This window comes from Argopecten irradians, chromosome 5 (genome assembly GCF_041381155.1).
Source record: "Argopecten irradians isolate NY chromosome 5, Ai_NY, whole genome shotgun sequence".
In the NCBI taxonomy this organism is placed as follows: domain Eukaryota; kingdom Metazoa; phylum Mollusca; class Bivalvia; order Pectinida; family Pectinidae; genus Argopecten; species Argopecten irradians.
The window spans coordinates 16,220,646-16,242,317 of NC_091138.1; the positions used below are offsets into that span (position 1 = coordinate 16,220,646).

At 35.5% G+C, this 21,672-nt stretch overlaps 1 protein-coding gene across 1 annotated transcript; it reads left to right on the forward strand.

Annotated features, from left to right (window-relative positions):
- On the forward strand, positions 1-20,614 carry LOC138323009 (dynactin subunit 4-like). The gene is made up of 14 exons (XM_069267322.1): positions 1-150; positions 1,683-1,753; positions 4,121-4,299; positions 5,423-5,466; positions 5,734-5,835; positions 6,079-6,149; positions 9,259-9,374; positions 10,392-10,501; positions 14,341-14,414; positions 14,626-14,680; positions 15,172-15,270; positions 17,064-17,164; positions 17,987-18,065; positions 18,413-20,614. Exons 1-14 carry the CDS (start codon positions 16-18, stop codon positions 18,542-18,544), a joined length of 1,368 nt encoding a protein of 455 aa, XP_069123423.1. The 5' UTR covers positions 1-15; the 3' UTR covers positions 18,545-20,614.
- The last annotated feature ends 1,058 nt before the right edge of the window (positions 20,615-21,672 follow it).

Sequence of the window (21,672 nt, forward strand, 5' to 3'; positions counted from 1 at the left end):
TTCGTCATATCCAAGATGGCGACGTTCCAGGCTCTGAACGTCAACTTGGTCAAATATGTATGCTCCTGTGGAAAGAACCATCCTGTTTGCAGGCTATATTTGTGTCGACATTGCTTCAAATTGAGATGTGGCGACTGCGTACTTCATGAAGTATTACTATTTTACATTTATTTGTACAAACATACCATTCGCTCTTTGGCATGGGAAAGGGGGGGCAATATCACGATCATATCATTTCTTAATAATAATATGTTCACATTGCTGTCGAATAAAACCCAGTAATTTACTACAGAACAACAGATAGAGGTACTTTCCTTAAAGTTATCACAACAACCTTGAACAAAGGCCATGATCAGGTGATGATATTTTCTGACAGTGACTGATTATTAGTTCTGAAATGAAGCCAAGTTTTAGCCAAAAATTCGTATTAGAATAAAACTCATGACAAAGGGCAATGCTATTTTGTGGCATAATTTCCCTGTTATCATATCTAATTAATCACAACATAGCAAATTCATATTAATATATATATATTCTTCATACATGGATATAACAGTCCTGCATTTGAGTAACAGTTTTGATACCACTTTGAGTAATTGATAATAATTAAGTTACCTGAATGCTGGACTCTGTGAATGAAATGCATAAAGTTGTTTTAAATAAAAGATTGGCAACTCCGCCATTTTTACGATAGGCAGATGTACCTCTGTATGTGCTTAGGGGTTTTTAGATAAACTTTTAAATAATTAAATACATCAGAATAACTTTGATATGTTATAAAAGTTCAGTAATTTTCAGATGGTTTGAATACGATTTTGGATAGAAAAAGATATTTTTTAACTTGTTTATTAATAAAACAAAATGCACTTCCGGTTTTGAAAGGCTGATTTTCGAAAAACCTGGTAAAATTGCTGATTTTCATGCTTTCAAAAATCATATTAGATAACATAAATCGGGAAAACTGATCACATCAAACCATGATATTATGTTTAAACTTTGTGTTGATCCAAAAATATCGTGTTTAAAAGAATACACTTAAAAGTAGTTAGCAAAGGGAAAATGCCTATAAACTGGAGGTTCCGCTGCCTGTCAACAAAGACAAAGAAGGAGTTTCCAATCTCTATGTATATATGTTTCTGAAAAAAAAAAACAAAAAAAAAATGGTGTGATAATTTTACAAGTCACCACGTCCACCACTAACACAATTATTACTCAAAAGTTAAATTATTAGTAAAAGTCACAAACTGAATTACTTCTATTCATGCTTAATTACTATGGGGCTAAAACACAAGTAAAATTTCTCTCAACCATAACATATATAAAGTCAATGGATCCAAAGAGCACATGCAGGCAATGATATACATTGTGATTTTATGACATACTGAAAGGGAGACATATGTTTATTGATATAATCAATATTTCTTGTGTAAAGACAGAATACATTGATATCATTAATAAATCAGTTGTAAAACAATTTAAAAGTCATGACACCTTTTTCTGATACAGTTTTTTTAATCAGCATTACGTTTTTTAAAACTTTATTTTCCCCTTATATTGAAGTCTACGAGTATCTGACATTTAACTATATATAAAAATGTATAAGTGTACATATGAAATTGAAAATGAAAAAAAAACAATTCAGGATGTAAATATTAAATTTAAAATGTTCATTTTAATTTCAGGTGGACACCCCATACTGCCCAAACTGCCTTGAGCACATGCCTTCAACAGAAGCAAAGCTCAAGAAAAATAGGTGTGTTGTGTATATTCATGGTATATATATGCAGAGTAAAAAATGAATGATATATTAATCAGTTTAAAGTGTTGCAGGCCAGGTAGTACTGTGATGCAGGTGTATTTTGATGATGTCAGATTTTTATCAGTTCTTAATTTGCATAATTAGTATTCTTCCACCAAAAAAAGATTTCATTGGATTTTTACACACTTAAGTACAAATGTATTAATATAATCTGAGGAATATAACAGAATATAAATGCGTTAAAAAAACTGTCAGAATCTATGCATACGGTAAACCTCCAGAAAAACAGTAATTTTTTAGCTAGTGATAGTTCGAACACTGACTTTTTATAATGATAATCAATCCTGTTTCGGATTGTTCGAACACATCAAATTATGAACATAAAAGTAAGATTTTTGTCGGCAAATCGGCGCAATGGGATCCCCAAAAATAGTGATAAATTTTGCATATTGCTACAGTTTTGATGTTTGGAATAAAGATTGTATAAATAATCATTATAATGACCATACGACAGATAAATAATGAACATTTTAAGTCGTAAATAAAAATCATTTATACCGATATATCATACACAAAGCAGCAAAAGCCAGGTGCTGGGTCACAGCAAGTGGGTGTGATTACATATTCACCTCCAGCCAAAACAATCCCCGTGTTGGGTAATTAAACAATAGATAAGTAGCTTTTCATCAGGTTAAAACTAGTTACGTAATTTTAGAAGCAGACAATATGCAATAGGGTTTTGGACAATCTGATAGTCACAGTGCGATTGTGACCTAATTTTACAAACTGAATGTAAACAAATATTTTCAACAGCAGTTTCGTAAATGCAACCGGACTTTCTTTAACTATAAAAGCAGATAAATAAATTTACGTTTTTTACGAAATATAAAAAAGATCTAACTAGATTTTCTGTGGTTTAAATAAAGTTTCTATCTCAGTTAACGGACGTCGATGTAAATTCTAGGCCGCGGTCGTGAACGGTGCTGTACGTCTCTGTTTGGGGCCTTGTCCACGTGCACATATGCATGCGGCTTCTGCTACGCAATATTAATTATAAATTCACAAATTAAATGCTCATGATTACGAGAAAATGATTGAATATACATCTATATTATCTTCAGAAAACTAAATACTTTAATTTTGTTCGAACTAACTGAAGGGTTACCGTACATATCATTAATGAATTTGCCAGCTTCAATTTAATGGTGTCAGTATTATTTTGATGTCATCTGCATGATTTCCTTTGGTATTCAACCATTGATATTTTGATTGAAAATACACATAAACCAGCTGTTGCATGATATTTTACTGATCCTGTCAAAACCAGAATCCAAAATATTTATTTCATAGTCACAAGGTGATGGCTTAGAGTTAGAGTATATTAAGTCCCTTCTATTTCTATAATAGAGTCCGCAGCAAACTCTTGTGATAAAGGTATCTCGGTAACGTTATTCTATGTAATTCATCCATATATGTAGAGTTGGAAAACTTTCTCGTAAACCGAAAACAGGAAGTCATCACAAGATCCAGCATGTATCCAAAGTCACACTCTCGCGTGATTACAAAATCACATTCTCGCGTGATTACAAACAAGTAATGCAAAAAGTGAAAGTAGAAGTATCCTATGTTCAATATTGTTTTTCTTGTTATAAACTCAATGCCAATAATACAGCAAAGCTATTATTCTAATAATTAATAATTCTATATATGGTTTCTAGCAGTACAGTTATTCAGTGCACCCAATAAGCTATAAAAACAAAACACATGTCAATATCGATAAGACTGATGGGTCAGGGGAGATTACTCTTTCGCCGTTGGAAATCCTTTATTTACCAGCTGGCATATTTCTATTTAGTTACACATTTAAAAAAACAACAAACGAAAGAATGGATTAACTGCTGCACTCTCAGATAGGCTTTGCCTAAAATTATATTATACACTACTTATTACATTCTAGCTCAAAGAAATCAAAGGAACTTACTGAAAGTGCTACTGAAAGTGCATTATGACTTAGGAAAAGGGAGATAATTCAGTTAATGACCACCATTTCAATTATTTTCAGCTATATATGAAACCCCAAGATTCATGGTACTTATTGTATATTGTTATAGATTACAGTCAGATTCTACATAAATAGCATGGGCCCATAACGGCTCCACATCTAAAATTGGTACATAACAGTACCGTTATGCATCCTAGGCCCAAGGTCTCACATGTCTGATATGCCATTAAATTACATGTGTCCCAATACCACCGAACCAAGCATTTGAATCTAGTTGCTCATGATACTGTGTTTTTCAGATGCAGTAACTGTTTTGACTGTCCAAGGAATCTAGTTGCTCATGATACTGTGTTTTTCAGATGCAGTAACTGTTTTGACTGTCCAAGTTGTTGTCACACAATGACCACTCGGGCCACAAGTCAGGTGGTCACTAATCCTGATGACCCTAACAAGACCACTACCAAGAAAGTTTACTACCTTGCCTGTGGCTTCTGTCGCTGGACCACCAGAGATGTCGGCATTACTGACAAACCACAAGGTACTTTATATTCTCTATGGTATAATAATGATACTAACAAAGGAATTTTGAAACTTTAAAGAGTAATTTCAGTGGTATGTTTTATGTTCAACTTCGCTAGCCAAGGGTATTAGTCCGATTCTCTTTCTATTACCCTTGGCATATCTCACTTCAGAACAGGTGTTTTTGCTTTCAAATTGTGATTGGATGCGGCTAGGTTCAGGCGACCAATGAAAACGCAGCTTTGATTTGTCAACAAAACTGAACTGAAGCGGTAGTATATATAGTGACCTACATTTGTATAATGAGGCATCAGGCATGTCTGTCAACATCAACTCCTAGCGAAGTTATATTATTATCTATTTAATCAATTAAGATGTTTTATACCAGCTAAATGAACGTCTTGGAGACGTTGCTCTCCAAACAGATTGGAAAGTACGTGCATGGTTTATGTTTCACAAATTAAACAATTAAAAGATATACTACGATCTCGTTACAAAATTGGACACTGCAGAACTTCTGCATGAAACGCAAAAACTGGTGTCCGAACTCACTAATAAACAAATGACTCACACACATGTTCATCTTTGGTATTTTGAATCTGTCGCAAACAACACGCGTGTTTCATAGGGCACTGACATTTTTTCAACCATACAACAATAATACGAGCTTTTTAATTGGTTACTTATTACGTAAATGGAAGGGGCGCAACTGCGGTGATCCAGCAGGTGGCGCAGTGCGGGACCACCCGTTCTGAAGTCAGATAAGCCAAGGGTAATAGAAAGAGAATCGGACTAATACCCTTGGCTAGCGAAGTTGGTTTTATGTTGTACAGATAAAAATTACCCACTTCAAACAACATGTAAAAAGAAAATGTGAAATATCAAAAAGAGAATTATTGTTACTTTCATGAAAGTCACACCTGCATTAATTAAAGTAATGTAATGCATATGGTTTAACAAATATGATGATAAAACTTTGTAGAATCTTAAGTTTCTGTGTAGAGTAAATTGCATTGTATGGCTATTCGATTCTGAATGAAGTTTTTGACAATATGTTGAAAGATACAAAGATGTATTGTATTATTCTACTATTTATTATCAAGGCAATCTATTGTTTACTTATTTTATCTCTTCTCATACAGCCAGTGGATGCTGGGAAGCTCTTGAGAATCCAAATTCTAAAAGGGTGAGTGTACAGTATGTTTATAGCCATATAGAAAATCTGTTCACTATCTAACGTTAGATGTATTGCTTTATAAACAGATTTTGCATTCTTTATTCCACCTTCATTAGAAATGAATCTGGTGAAACACTAAATTTGTTAAGTTCAGACATCATTACACAAAATTTGTACAAAATTTGTCTCTGCTTAAAGGTTATAATTAATATTTGCTGTTTCAATCTACATATATTCTTTTCATAGAAATTGAAGTTTTTTGTTTGTTCATTGCAGATTTTCTCTCTATTGGAGACCTACCAACAGCTTGCCCAGCGAGAAAAAACTGAAAAAGAGCGAAAGAAATATGTGAGACGACGCAGTTATCTCAACTACGCTGTACGTGTAGAAACAATATTTTACTTGGATGGTGTCATTGAATTATTTTGTTTTTGGCAAAGATTTTCACTACAAAATATGTTTTCAAAATTCAACAGATTACAACATAAGTTGCAAATATTTGATAAAATGCAGCTGTCTCCCACTTAGATATTTATGAATGGCTTTACGGGTATAACACTGGTGATTCAGTAAAATACAGAAGTTCTATTTAGATTTCAGTTGATATTTTTATCATTGTAGGCTAGTATGGATAAGTATGGACTGACATCTGTCGCTGCCAAGAAGAAGGCATCGGTCGGCTCAAGTATGAGGTAAATAAAGTTTTGGTTTGTTGTGTGAAATCATTATACTTATATATATAGTCTTAACCTAATAAAAGTGATATTTATATAACTACTGATCAAAATTTAAAAACTCAGCAGGTTACATATGACATTTTATCTGAATAAGGACATCATATTTTTGGCTTTTGTGAAAGAGTTGGACAAATCAATACAGAGAAGATTTTACTAAAATAAGCATCTGTTGTCAACAGAACATACATGTATACAAGTAGTTTGTATTACATTTACATACTTTATAATTCATCTAGATCTCAGGTAGGTTTTGATGCCAAGGTTTCAAATTTTTAACCAGAAAATAGATAAGACACTGGGTTAAAAGTTAATCATCTAAGATTTAAGTATGTAGTTTTAGTTTCTGGTTGCATCGACTCTGAAGGTGTTCAGGACGGACATTTTCTATATTCTGTATCTGTATTCCTCTACTTGTAGATCTGGATTGTTGTGCATGAACTATCAGAGGAATTTTTGTTTGGTAGCCATTTTAGAAAGAAAATAAAGTAAATTTTGAAATGGAGTATATATCAATCAATCTCTCTGTCATTTGGCTGATTATTACAAAGAAAATTTTTAGGATGACCAAAACTTTGTAGCTTTAGATCAACTCACTGGCCAAATTGCAAGTCTGCATTGCTAGTTCATGAGCAAGATGGCTCCCAGACAAAACCATTAAGCTTGCGTTTACTATGATTTTAAGTTGTGCATTTTACCTGCCTTGCCTCGCTATACTCTTTTGGAATGCATATTGCAATTTGAAATTTTTGTTTGTTATGAAAGCATTCACAGATTTTGGTAAGTGTGCCACTGAAATGTTTTTCTGTATATGTAAATTTTCTGTATTAATCAACACTCACCTATGTTAGAAGACAGTCATTTGGTAAAGTGGATATGGGTTCAAACCGTCATCAGCACATGTTTTTAAAGGAATCTAAAGATGAAAATTAATATATTTTGATGGGAAGTTATTCATAGTTTAATAATAAGATAAGAAACAAATATGATGTTATGGATTGCATGCTGACTACCTAATTACATGACAAATACATGTAATATTATTTATAAAAATGACATAATATGCTGCATAGCCTTGGTGAAAAAAGTAGTACTGGTACATGTATATCAAAGTTGCCTTACTTAATTAGCCTCTTTACCAGCTAGTAAACATGTTGTGGGGAAGGTCCACAACTACCTAGTGACTTATATATTTATAATAGTAGGTCTCACTCTATAGCATAATCTACATCTTTTTATATAATGTTAGAAAGAAGGTCCACAGCCGTCTTGTGACTTACAGTAGGTGTGTCTCACTAAATAGCATAGTCAACTTCAAATTCTTTATCACTCTATTTAATGTTAGATGGTAGAAACTTCAGTATCCCATAACATGTGTATAGCTTCTATATGAAATAGACAATATTGTATCAGTTAAACTACTGGTCATTGGTGTAAGATTAAAGTGTGCTAATTATAATCTTCCTGATTCCTGCTTCATCACAATCTACCTTTGTGTTGTTAGCATTGCAGCACCTCTTTATTCTGACCCTGCCAATACCCCTGTAGATTAATGATATATCTTTGTTATTTCCTAATCAAGTAAGAATTTTCAAAGCTTTTTGTATTGTGATCATCACTTGAAATTCCTTTTTGACATTATGTTGTTTTGCATAAACAGGAGTATGTTAAAAAAAATAAAAATAAATAAATGTTGTTTTTGATAAACTTGAGTATGATAAAAACAAACAAAATACCACCAAGACCATCAAATTTATCCTTACCAATATCTTAGCCAGCTAGACACATTACACGGACAGTGTTGTATTTCAGTGTCGGTAAGGGGACTAGGTTGTTGTCAGTGAAACTTTAATCACTTGTATTGTTCCTCCCTGTTGTCACGCCCGTTATTGTTTATCAATGTTGTGTGGGTGTTGTGTGGAAATTCTGAAGTAAGGAAACATTATTGATTACCCAACTTTTTCAATAGACATAATGCTTCATTATTGATATTCTCATAGTTCACGTATTAGAGACAGAACGGTTAATTAAAAAACAGTGTTACTATATCCAAATACTAGATGTATGTATAAGAGATTGTGTGCTTGTGATTCCTTTCCATGTATGTTATATCCTGTTTGTCAATTTTGATGCCTTGTTCTAGCACAAAGTTTATACCTAATAATTTCATGCCATAGTGATGTCACAATAGATTCACATTCAATATTGTGCCACCAATAGTGCTGATGGATGCAGGCACTATTGTGGCATATATGTGTATAGTCAATCAGTTATTGTTCTATCATGTTATGTACTTTGTAATAATGAATAGTTACTAATATTCAGAAGTGGGGAATAATTATCACAGGTTGGAAAGAAAATATTCCAAAGTAACACAAATAGAAATAAGGCACTAAATGATGGGGTACTAAGTAATAGAGATTAGGTAGCAAGTATTCAAAAGTAGGATACTGTACTAAGTAATATAGTCATAGAGTTATTAAAAATCACAGGTAAGGTACTTAATATCAAAATCTGAGGTACAAAAGTACTCAAAATAGGAAGCTGGTCACTAAATAGTAATAGCAGGTTCAAAGTATCAAAAGATAGCAGGGTCAAAGTATCAAAAGATAGCAGGGTCAAAGTATCAAAGGCTACATATAGTAAACGTATTCAGGGTTTAAGTGTAGACGGTTAAGTATTTAGAAATAGGTTTAAAATACGGTATAGGAGACAATTAAAATAGAATGTTGAGGGAAAGTATAGGAGATGATCAAAGTAGAATGTTAAGAGAGGTCAATAAGTATTGATATCAGCTGGTTACACACTTTCTGTTAAAGATTTATTTACTTATGGACTATTGGTAAATAAGTAGATTTATTTACTTATGGACTATTGGTAAATAAGTAGAAATTCCAAGTTTTTCGTCAGGAGATAAACATGTATAAAACTCAAGAAACACAACTTTTTAGCAATTTACCAACAAATAAAAACAGGAACAAAGAGAGGTTTTATAAAGAGGAATTATAATGTAAAGTAATTATTTATTACAAAAATCATAATAAGTCAGAATGTTTCTTTGTTACAGTACTCTGAAGGAGAATGAAGAATCTGTGATTAAGACGTTTGCCCCTCCAGAGCCTGTAGTAGACTTTGATCCTCTACCTGATGATATCTTCACAGAACCAGTATCATTAGACAAAGGTATGTATAACTTTAGATATATTGTATTGTTTTGTATAATATTGTTTGTTACAGTACACATTTGTAATATTTGATAATTTAGTATATTACAGCAGATTTATTAAAATATCAGGATTCCCAGACCCTAGTGTAGCGGAATTGGAATGAGCTTGCCAATCCCATTTTAAAACGTTGGGTGTATGTTTAGCAGGGGATCTATGTGAACTTGTGTGTTGTTGTGTCTTTGGGGGTAAAGACTTGGAGAAAGGAGGGAGGAAGGTAGTGTCGACCATCAGTCCTTGTATCTCAATCAGTAGAGCATCTGGCTAGTGTTCGGAGGTCCTGGGGTCAGATAGAAATCTTAAAAAATATAGCTCTCATATCATTAGAAATACCAACCCCATCCATGGCCAATTACATTTCATTTGCTAATGTTTTATGCAGCAGATGTACTACATTGTGTGAAATAAAAGCATGTAGATTCTTATACGGTTTTGTTAACTTAGATGAATAATGAATGTTTCATTGGGTCCATGTATTGTACGGTTTTGTTAACTTAGATGCATAATGAATGTTTCATTGGGTCCATGTATTGTACAGTTTTGTTAACTTAGATGCATAATGAATGTTTCATTGGGTCCATGTATTGTACAGTTTTGTTAGATGCATAATGAGTTTCATTGGTCCATGTATTGTACGTTTTGTTAACTTAGATGCATAATGAATGTTTCATTGGGTCCATGTATTGTACAGTTTTGTTAACTTAGATGCATAATGAATGTTTCATTGGGTCCATGTATTGTACAGTTTTGTTAACTTAGATGCATAGTGAATGTTTCATTTGGTCCATGTATTGTACGGTTTTGTTAACTTAGATGCATAATGAATGTTTCATTGGGTCCATGTATTGTACAGTTTTGTTAACTTAGATGCATAATGAATGTTTCATTTGGTCCATGTATTGTACGGTTTTGATTTATCAAAATACAACAACCTATAATACAACAATAAACATGGTTAAATCTTCTCTCCTTATAGTGGCCAGTATCAGTCAGAGATTAGCCAGTCCGGAGTTCCAGCCAGAGAATGCAGGATCTTTATACCCTCGCCACAAGCACCTGCTGATCCGCAGGTCACTCAGATGTAAGGTAGGTCATCAATACTGTAATGAACAAAGTATACAATTCAAGTACTGTATAGTTGGCTATTTTCCCTGGGATGTCATTGCTATGATTGCAAAATTTGATCTGCGAAATATTGAATTGAGACATGCTAATATTAAAAATAAATACCCTTAAAGACTGTCAAATCTTGAAAATACCAAAAAAAATTAAACAAAATTTTGAGCCAGTATGCCACAATTGGTACTAAACTTACTGTCGACGCGGGATTACTTCGAAAGGCACAGGTGAAGTACTAACCAGACAGACGGAGGAAGTTCCTTTGATCACTACAGGCACAAATTGAATGGGATAACATGCGCGTGGCGATTGGTCGAGTCTGACTTCATAAGCCCCGCCCCTTAAACAACACTGACAGCACGTAAAGCTCTTCAATTCAGTGATAACCGAGATGTGACGGCGTAGCACATGGCTTCTCAGTTTCTGTGTAGAACAAACAACTCGATATTTTAATTAACTTTACATATATACTGTATTGTAATGTCCCGGTTAATTTGAACCGACGGAGAGTTCAAACACAAATTTTTTTTAGGAAAAAAAAATCTTAAGTTAATGACAGTTTGAACACGTCAAATGATCAAAGTAAAAGTAAGATTTTTGTCGGCACAATGGGATCCCCATAAATGACGGTATTTTGATTATTGCCACAAAGATTTTTGAATTAAAGACTGAATAAATGATCATTATAATGACTTTTAAAACAGAAAGTGAATTAAAATGAACATTTTAAGTAATAGATAAAATTATTTGCGCTGAAATATTGTGCACAAAACAACACCCCAACAACGTACATATTTGTTCTTGATGTACGTGGAAGAGTTCCTTTGGCCCAATCTAGATAAAGATATCACTTAAAATCGACATTAAAATCCAACATTTGGTCTTTCTTTTGTCAGCCGATCAAGTTGTTATTGTAAACATGTGCCGTACGCTGGTTTGGGCAAGCCAGTTACGCGGTGTCATGTCAGCGAGAACGCTGGATATTCAGCTCCAGCCAAAACAATCCACTTGTTGGTAATATTTCAACAATGTAAACGTAAACGATACATACTTTTCATCAGTTTAATTATATTAACATAATCTGTAGACGTAGACGTAGACAATCTGCGATCGGGGGTTAGACAATTTGACAGTTCGATTGTGACCTAATTTTACGAACAGAATGTAAACATTTTCAGCAGCAGTTTTGTAAAAGCAACCGACTCTATTTATAATTAAAAAAACATGTTTAGTTACGAAATATAACAAAGGACTAATACTTTACTAGATTTTCTGTGGTTTACTGCCGGTAAATAATTACGGACGTCGTTGTAGATTCTAGGCCTCGATCAACGGTGCTGTTTTGGGGCTTTGACTACACGCATGGCTTCTGTTACAAATAAATGCTCACGATTATAGAGAATTCATCTTTCAGGTAAATCAGCAAAATGTGTGCTTTTCCTACAAATTTCCTGCTTTATGTCGCGTATGTCAGATATGTATCAGTACTGAAACTGATTTTAATACCGATTTCAATTCGGATAGTTCGAACGCACGTTTTTTCTGAAGCTTATTTTTAGCTCACCTGGTCCGAAGGACCGAGGTGAGCTTATGGGATACCGCAGCGTCCGGCGTCCGGCGTCCGGCGTCCGTCGTCCGTCGTCCGTCAACAATCGACTTCTTCTCCATAACCGCTGGTCGGATTTCAACAAAATTTGACTGGTAGCATCCTTATGGGCTACTAACTGAAAATTGTACAAATGATGGGGCTGATCCCCCGGGGGCCTGAGGGGCGGGGCCTAAAGGGGTCAATTTGGCTATTTCCATATAAACGACTTCTTCTCTGAAACCAAGCATGGGATAGCACCCATAATGCAATGGTAGCATCCTTATAGGGTGGGGATTCCAAATTGTACAAATGATGGGGCTGACCCCCCGGGGGCCTGAGGGGCGGGGTCAAATGGGGTCAATTTGGCTATTTCCATAAAAACGACTTCTTCTCTGAAACTAACCAAGAGATAGCACTCATAATGCAATGATAGTATTGTTATAGCGTGGGGATTCAAAATTGTACAAATGATGGGGCTTACCCCCGTGGGGCCTGAGGGGCGGGGTCAAAAGGGGTCAATTTGGCTATTTCCATATAAATGACTTCTTCTCTGAAACCAAGCATGGGATAGCACCCATAATGCAATGTTAGCATCCTTATAGGGTGGGGATTCAAAATTGTATAAATGATAGGGCTGACCTCCCGGGGGCCTGAGGGGTGGGGTCAAAAGGGGCCAATTTGGCTATTTCCATATAAACGACTTCTTCTCTGAAACTAAGCATGGTATAGCACCCATAATGCAATGGTAGCATCCTTATAGGGTGGGGATTCAAAATTGTGCAAATGATAGGGCTGACCCCTCCGGGGGCTTGAGGGGCGGGGTCAAAAGGGGTCAATTTGGCTTTTTCCATATAAAGGACTTCTTCTCTGCAGCTAAGCGTGGTATAGCACCCATAATGCAATGGTAGCATCCTTATAGGGTAGGGATTCCAAATTGTGCAAATGATGGGGCTGACCCCCGGGGGGGGCCACGGGGGCCTGAGGGGCGGGGTCAAAACGGGCCAATTTGGCTATTTCCATATAAACGACTTCTTCTCTGAAACTAAGCATGGTAAAGCACCCATAATACAATGGTAGCATCCTTATAGGGTGGGGATTCAAAATTGTGCAAATGATAGGGCTGACCCCCCAGGGGCCTGAGGGGCGGGGTCAAAAGGGGTCAATTTGGCTATTTCCATATAAATGACTTCTTCTCTGCAACTAAGCATGGTATAGCACCCATAATGCAATGGTAGCATCCTTATAGGGTGGGGATTCCAAATTGTGCAAATGATAGGGCTGACCCCCGGGGGCCTGAGGGGTGGGGTCAAAAGTGGTCAATTTCCATATAAATGACTTTTTCTCTGCAACTTAACATGGGATTACGCTCATAATGCAATGGTTACATCCTTATAGGGTTTGGATTCAAAATTTTGCAAATGATTGGTCTGACCCCACGGGGGCCTGAAGGGTGGGGTCAAAAGGGGCTAATTTAGCTACATGTATTTCTATATAAACGACTTCTTCTCTGCAACTAAGAATGGAAGAGCACTTATAATGCAATGGTAGCATCCTTATAGGGTTGGGATTTGAAATTGTACAAATGATAGGGCTGACCCCCGGGGCCTTAGACGGCAATAGATGCGAGGTCAAAAAGGTCAATTAGGCTACTTTACTTTCATATAAATTACTTTGTCTCTGAACCTATGTATTGGATAGCATATTTGTATGGTATCAATAGCATCATTGTATGGTTGTGATTCAAAATTAAACTTTGGGAGTCAATTTTGCTTATTTTTCTAATTGTCAGAGTCTTGTGATAATTACTTACAAAAAACCAGGTGAGCGATACAGGCCCTCTGGGCCTCTTGTTTGAGAAAATGGGCGTGTTTATAGAAATGCGTCGACCAATGAAAACAAGCGCTGCATTCCCAGAATAAATTAACCACACTCGTGTGTATAGATGCACAGGTAACTAGTTCATCCACATATCGAGGAAGTAATGCAGCCGTGCCTTTCGAAGTAATCCCGCGTCGACAGTAAATCAACTTGGATTGAACTGGAATGTTTAGGATGATACATATCAGTTTTATAGTGTCTGTGTAGACCATAAAGTTAATATTTTCAGAAAGTGATAGACCATTTCCATTTTTTCCCAAAATATCTTTAGATGCATTCTTGGCAGCAAAAGGTTCATAATTATTTTTTATTTTATTACATTGTTATTTTTGTTTTTCAGGAATGCGAGCACAATTTGAGCAAACCAGAATTTAATCCACTTTCAATAAAGTTCAAGATTCAGCTGATTGCATTGTAAGTATTATGCACATAACGAGGTTAATTGACTTAAAAAAAACTTGAAATTAATATACAGTACTCCTACAAATACATCTTAAAATCCTTGATCAATTCTGGTTCTGCCAGTTTGATATAGAAATGTATAATCAACATGACAAGTAATACTTATCGAGATCTTTAAGATTTCACTGTAGAAGGTGTAGTGGTTATTGATCTTTACTTACAGGCTTCATGTTCCCGAGATAAGAATTTTTGCTCCTACTGAACTGAAGTACAAGAAGGTAAGTTGCTATTTTCTCTCTACATTATATGGGAGCAAATTATTTTGAAAAAACATGAAGTACAGAGAGCAATGAATTATCTTAAGTAAATCAAGACCTAATGGACTTGATGGCTTTTGAATTTGATAGCCCACTTGTCCATTGTACTACCTGCTTAGAGATATTTATATTGTTATGGAATTATTCTCTACTTGCATCTGAGAATTATTTAATTATAAAACAGTTTATCTGTTTGGGTTGATTGGAAAAATGTTAAAGCAAACAAATTTTGTAACTGTTCAGTCAATCTCTTGATATTTGACAATTTAAGGGAGTTTGGCTAATACTAATTTCAGACTGATTACAATTTACACATAAGCTATCTATCTGGGTAATTAACTGATAAAATCAAATTAGCTGAAGAAGATAAAAATAAGTTTTTTTTATAGAGTTTACAAATACTTGAAATATCTTACTATATGGAATGTTTTATTATGATATTATGTCCACAGGACTGTAAGGTTGTTTTGTCTGTGTGCAACCCAGCTGTATACAACACAACCATCAGTCTACTTCCTATAAAGGACGAGGACGACTTCAGCAACTCTAAGGTAGGTTTATACTTCTGTACTCTGTAGTCCATCAGTCTACTACCTATAAAGGACGAGGACGACTTCAGCAACTCTAAGGTAGGTTTATACTTCTGTAGTCCATCAGTCTACTACCTATAAAGGACGAGGACGACTTCAACAACTCTAAGGTAGGTTAATACTTCTGTAGTCCATCAGTCTACTACCTATAAAGGACGAGGACGACTTCAGCAACTCTAAGGTAGGTTAATACTTCTGTAGTCCATCAGTCTACTACCTATAAAGGACGAGGACGACTTCAGCAACTCTAAGGTAGGTTTATACTTCTGTAGTCCATCAGTCTACTACCTATAAAGGACGAGGACGACTTCAACAACTCTAAGGTAGGTTTATACTTCTGTTGTCCATCAGTCTACTACCTATAAAGGACGAGGACGACTTCAGCAACTCTAAGGTAGGTTTATACTTCTGTAGTCCATCAGTCTACTACCTATAAAGGATGAGGACGACTTCAGCAACTCTAAGGTAGGTTTATACTTCTGTAGTCCATCAGTCTACTACCTATAAAGGACGAGGACGACTTCAGCAACTCTAAGGTAGGTTTATACTTCTGTAGTCCATCAGTCTACTACCTATAAAGGACGAGGACGACTTCAGCAACTCTAAGGTAGGTTAATACTTCTGTAGTCCATCAGTCTACTACCTATAAAGGACGAGGACGACTTCAGCAACTCTAAGGTAGGTTTATACTTCTGTAGTCCATCAGTCTACTAACTATAAAGGACGAGGACGACTTCAGCAACTCTAAGGTAGGTTAATACTTCTGTAGTCCATCAGTCTACTACCTATAAAGGACGAGGACGACTTCAGCAACTCTAAGGTAGGTTTAATACTTCTGTAGTCCATCAGTCTACTACCTATAAAGGACGAGGACGACTTCAGCAACTCTAAGGTAGGTTTATACTTCTGTAGTCCATCAGTCTACTACCTATAAAGGACGAGGACGACTTCAGCAACTCTAAGGTAGGTTTATACTTCTGTAGTCCATCAGTCTACTACCTATAAAGGACGAGGACGACTTCAGCAACTCTAAGGTAGGTTTATACTTCTGTAGTCCATCAGTCTACTACCTATAAAGGACGAGGACGACTTCAGCAACTCTAAGGTAGGTTTATACTTCTGTAGTCCATCAGTCTACTACCTATAAAGGACGAGGACGACTTCAGCAACTCTAGGTAGGTTTATACTTCTGTAGTCCATCAGTCTACTACCTATAAAGGGAGGACGACTTCAGCAACTCTAAGGTAGGTTTATACTTCTGTAGTCCATCAGTCTACTACCTATAAAGGACGAGGGACTTCAGCAACTCTAATAGGTTATACTTCTGTAGTCCTCAGTCACTACCTATACAGTGACACTTCACCCTAAGTAGATAGTAGTCATCATAGATAAGAGCGACTTCAGCATCTCTAAGTAGATTCATAGTATACATAGTCCACTCCTACAGGATCAAAGATAGATTCTAAGATACATGACCTCCACTCCTACAGTGATCAAAGATAGATTCATAGATACATGACTCCTACGTACAGTACTCCTACAGTAATCAAAGATAGATTCATAGATACATGACCTTCACTCCTACAGTGATCAAAGATAGATTCATAAATACATGATCTTCACTCCTAAAGTTATCAGAGATAGATTCATAGTTACATGACCTCCACTCCTACAGTGATCAAAGATAGATTCATAGATGCATTGCCTCCAGTCCTTAATCCAAAATGTTTAAAAGATATTTTCGTACTCCTAAGGTTGAGCTGCCAAAACAAGAGGTGATCATTTCTAGCCGGGACGATGCTGCAATATATGACGATGGGAACCAAGGACAAGAAGTGTTCAAGGATGATCCAAGGTATACATACTTACATTAAGTAAACACTTTACTTATAAATATAATACCCCAAATAATGTCAGGTCAAAGTGTCCACTTTACTTATAGATATAATACCCCAAATAATGTCAGGTCAAAGTGTTTTTCGCCTTTACTTCTGATTTGCTGTAATACCAAACACAACTTTGTCCATTTTAATCCCTCCTATAGTCAAGCATAAAATGATAAAAGTGATTTGTTTTGGATTCCAGGGGTCTTCTGATAATGTGAATAGTTTAGCCTGAGTATTATCCACCAACATGATCTGTGTACACAATAAGTTATTAGCTGTGGTATTTGATATTACCACTATATAGTTTGATTACTCTTGTATACACAAGTTTGTAGTTAGTATATTCTATTATTATCGTATTGGCTCAGTTATGAAAATTAAATCCTAAGAAAATGAAGGATAATAACAACTTCTCTTACTAACCGGGGCTAATCCTACAAACCGGGCTAGGCTATATATATTTATGCTCATGGAAACGCTTCTTTTACATAGAAAAATGTCGTCTGGGGGAACGTACGGGATAAATATTTGCTCTGTGTTCAACTCACGGCCAAGAATCCAAATATATGTAGTATAGTTATTCACCAATTCGTAGAATCAAAATTGATGTTTTATTGTATTATACATTGTCCTGTATTTCGTGCACAGTATAGCGGGTATGTCATTATCATGATATGGCATACCCGTCTATACGAGCGTAAATAGTGTAGCCCTGTTTGTACGATTAGCCATAGTATTACTGTTACAAAACATGTATGACTTGGTACTGTAAAAAGACTATTTACTTTCAGTGTTGTGAAGTTTAGAAGAGACAACAAGATCGGGATAGTAGTAAAGGTGACGCCAGGGATACAGGAAGGAGATGTCAGGGTAAAACTTTAAACTTATGATATATCTTATTAGTAATGTCACTCTTGAGATAATACAAGTGTGATAAAAAAAATAAATGAAATAAAAAAAATAACAATTTTAATTTAGCGATATGTTGTCCCATAAATCTGATTTCTGATAATGAAAACTTTTCTGATGTAAATCTCACACAAGTTTTCTTCAAATTTAAAACCACATTCTATCACCTAGCCATTTGTGGACCTTTGGGAGAATGATATGATGTAGATGTTCTCAGGATTTAGAAATCGTGTAGTTTATAATTCTCCATTGCTGTTATTTCTGTTATGTCACTTGTTTTATTTCTGTTTTCTCATGACCTGTTACAGGTTGCTTTCTGGTTGAAGCATGATTACAGGAACACGGCCATCGCACTGCCCTCAGAGGGTCAAGAACCCCAAACTGTGTGGCTCGAACATCGCGTCCACCTCAACCTTGGTCCTCTCAGAGCTGCAAAATAGACCAGAACCTGTGATGTAAGGAGGTCACTGATGTTTGGAACAGATCCTATGGTATTAAAGAGATTCAGAACCCTGGTCAAGTCTAGATAACAGATTTTTATCATGTAGATTTACAGCAGATTGTTACAATGTAGATTGTACAGATCTTCTATCGCCTACAATGTATTTATTAATGGTAGGCTTCAGCAAAACCCAGGGGTTCAAACAAAGCCTAGGGGTGTTGCTTTATGTTTGTATCACATCTCTCTATCTGTGCATTGTTTTGCCTGTAGCTACCTTCTATGTACAATTTGTCGCTAAATTTTCATATTTGGATCATAGCAACGTCTTGAACACTTAAATAGAAAGGTGGTGACTATGGTCTTTCAAGGAAACAAAACGGACATGAATAGTTAATATTTATGTTGTCAGGGTTTCAGTGGCAGGTCAAGATTAGTTCTCACTTGGGAGTTACTTCCCCTCATCCTTTAAGCAACTCTTATTATGTATAGTTGAGATGACTAAGAGAGACGGACCATTTAGGTGTCTAACTCTATTGACATTATTACATCTTGACAATAAGATGCCAGTATGTAGATATTGAAAGAAAATACCATTTACCCATGAAATTTTTCATCTCTCTTCCTTAATATTATGCATTTTGACAGATGCCTGTATGGTATGTGTTATAATGATTGTGCAGGTATTTCAACTAAGCATGCTGGAGTTAGGATACTCAGATTCTCTTAGATAAACTAAGCATGCTGGAGTTAGGGTACTCAGATTCTCTTAGATAAACTAAGCATGCTGGAGTTAGGATACTCAGATTTCCTTAGATATCTATATTTCAATAGCTTTAAATTTGTAAAATATTGCACCTAGTTTGGCCTTCCATCAAAGTCTTTTTCATCAGAAGCTGTTTAAGTAGAGAACAATACAAGTCCATCTTATTTATTTGTGGTGTAGGGTTTATTCAGTGTTTCGTCTGAACGTAGATTTTAGGTAGCAAATCATGATGTTCATAAATGTTTGTTCCACTAAATACTGATTTTTGAGAAAATGCCTGCCATTGGATATTATGTTGGTATTGCTGTGAATAGAAGGTTGTAGAGTATCAGCTTGCATCAATTGACCCTCCCTTGTTAACTCAAATTTAGCCCCTATCAGAGATTAATTAAATATTGTTTGCTTGTTTGATAAGCTTAGGTGTATTAGTCACTACTCATAATACATTGTAACAAAGAGAAAGAGAGATTCTTATATGAGAGATATTTATTGTAAAACTGAAGACAGTTGTTGAGTTTATTATGATAGTAATTGCTTGTTGGTATATATTTGCATATTATCATAATGATACAAATTGTGATATAGTGCTTTATCATCATCATAATTCAGGATTACAAAGCAGCATACTGCTATACATTACCATTTGGCTTTCAAGGATTACTTTGTGGTCTATATATCATAATCAGGACATTGAGAGGACAAGTGCTCGAATCATGTTGTTTTTTCCATTGTGTCACTTACTCTATCCTGGTATATTTATATGTGATAATATGTGAGCTATGCTACCTTACTAACGATACAATTATATCTTATAACTTATTCTATCATGGTATTCCGAAATGCATATTACAGAGTTATCCGCACTTGCGGGTAGGTATTGATTGTGACGTCATAAGTTTGCGAGCGTAACGTCTTACGTTTCGGTGAAAACGACGTGAATTGCGCTCACAAAATAATGACGTAACAATCGATACCTACCCGCAAGGGAGCTAACTCTGTAATATGCAAAGACGGAATATTACATATGTGATGGTATGTGAGCTATGCTACCTTCCTGCCAGTACAATTACATTGTATAACTTATTCTATCCTGGTACATTATATGTGATGGTATGTGAGCTACGCTACTCTCCTAGCAGTACAATTACAATGTATAACTTATTCTATCCTTGTACATTATATGTGATGGTATGTGAGCTACGCTACTCTCCTAGCAGTACTCTCTCTATAGGTATAATGTTATTGTATATCATTGTGAGATTGATATGCTAAGTGCTGAACAATAAATATGAAGCCTCACTGATATTGGTTTATTGTGTTGTCAATGTCATGAATACTGTCCACGTTCAGTTCAGTTCTCTATTACTTTGAACCATTGAAGTCTACCTGGTCACTGGTCATACTTAGGATGTGTACAGGAAACAAAGGACAAACTATGGAATGTATCAAGTCGAACTATATTGGTCATACTCGGACATTTAACAGAAAAAAACGACAGTGTGATACAAAAAAGTCAAACTTCAGTCAACCATTTTGACTAAATATTGATGTTCACAAGTAATTAAAGATTCATATGTTAACCATATTTATTAATAACATCCAAAAGAAATGTTTCGATGGTATGGGTAATGGCAAGATCAATTTTGGCATTTTGGCCCGAACAACCCACAGAATAGATGACCAAAAGAAATCAGAATGTAAGGAAATAAGTAAAAGGTTAGTGCATAGCCGCTAACAGGAGATATTCAAAGAGTGCGTATTCTAAAGACCCGAAGATCAGCCGAGTATGATAAATTAAATATACAGAATGTGCAGAAATAAAGGATCATGTAGATTTGGAGAGGCATCATTGGAACGCAGAGTGGGATGTTCACATTTCTAGCAGCTGGAGAAAGCCAACAAGCAGATGGATAAAAATACGGAGAAACAAGCAGAATTGTGGAAGATATTATCTAACTTCCTAAGACCAGTATACGGCATCCTACACTGGCTCGTAACTCAAAACAGTTCGGAAATGACGGAAGACCATTGGTCGAACTATGCAAAACCAAAGGAACACACTATTGTACATCCTGGCAGGATACAGGAAAGACAGAAGAGAGAAACAGATACAGGTAAGCAAGATTGTTATAACCTAGTTTGTTAGATTTAACATGTGAGATAGATAAAAAGAACTGTGGGCTTGCTCTGGACATAAAATTGTGGGTGTTTTGTTCATTCAACCATTCACTTTCCTTCAAGGTTTCACCAATGGCCTGAACAAACCTTGAAGTGGTCAATCAAACATAAGAACTCTTTGAAGTATACAATTTTGGCAAATATGAGATGGAACGTTTTTGTAGAATGATGCTGTGACCGCTCTG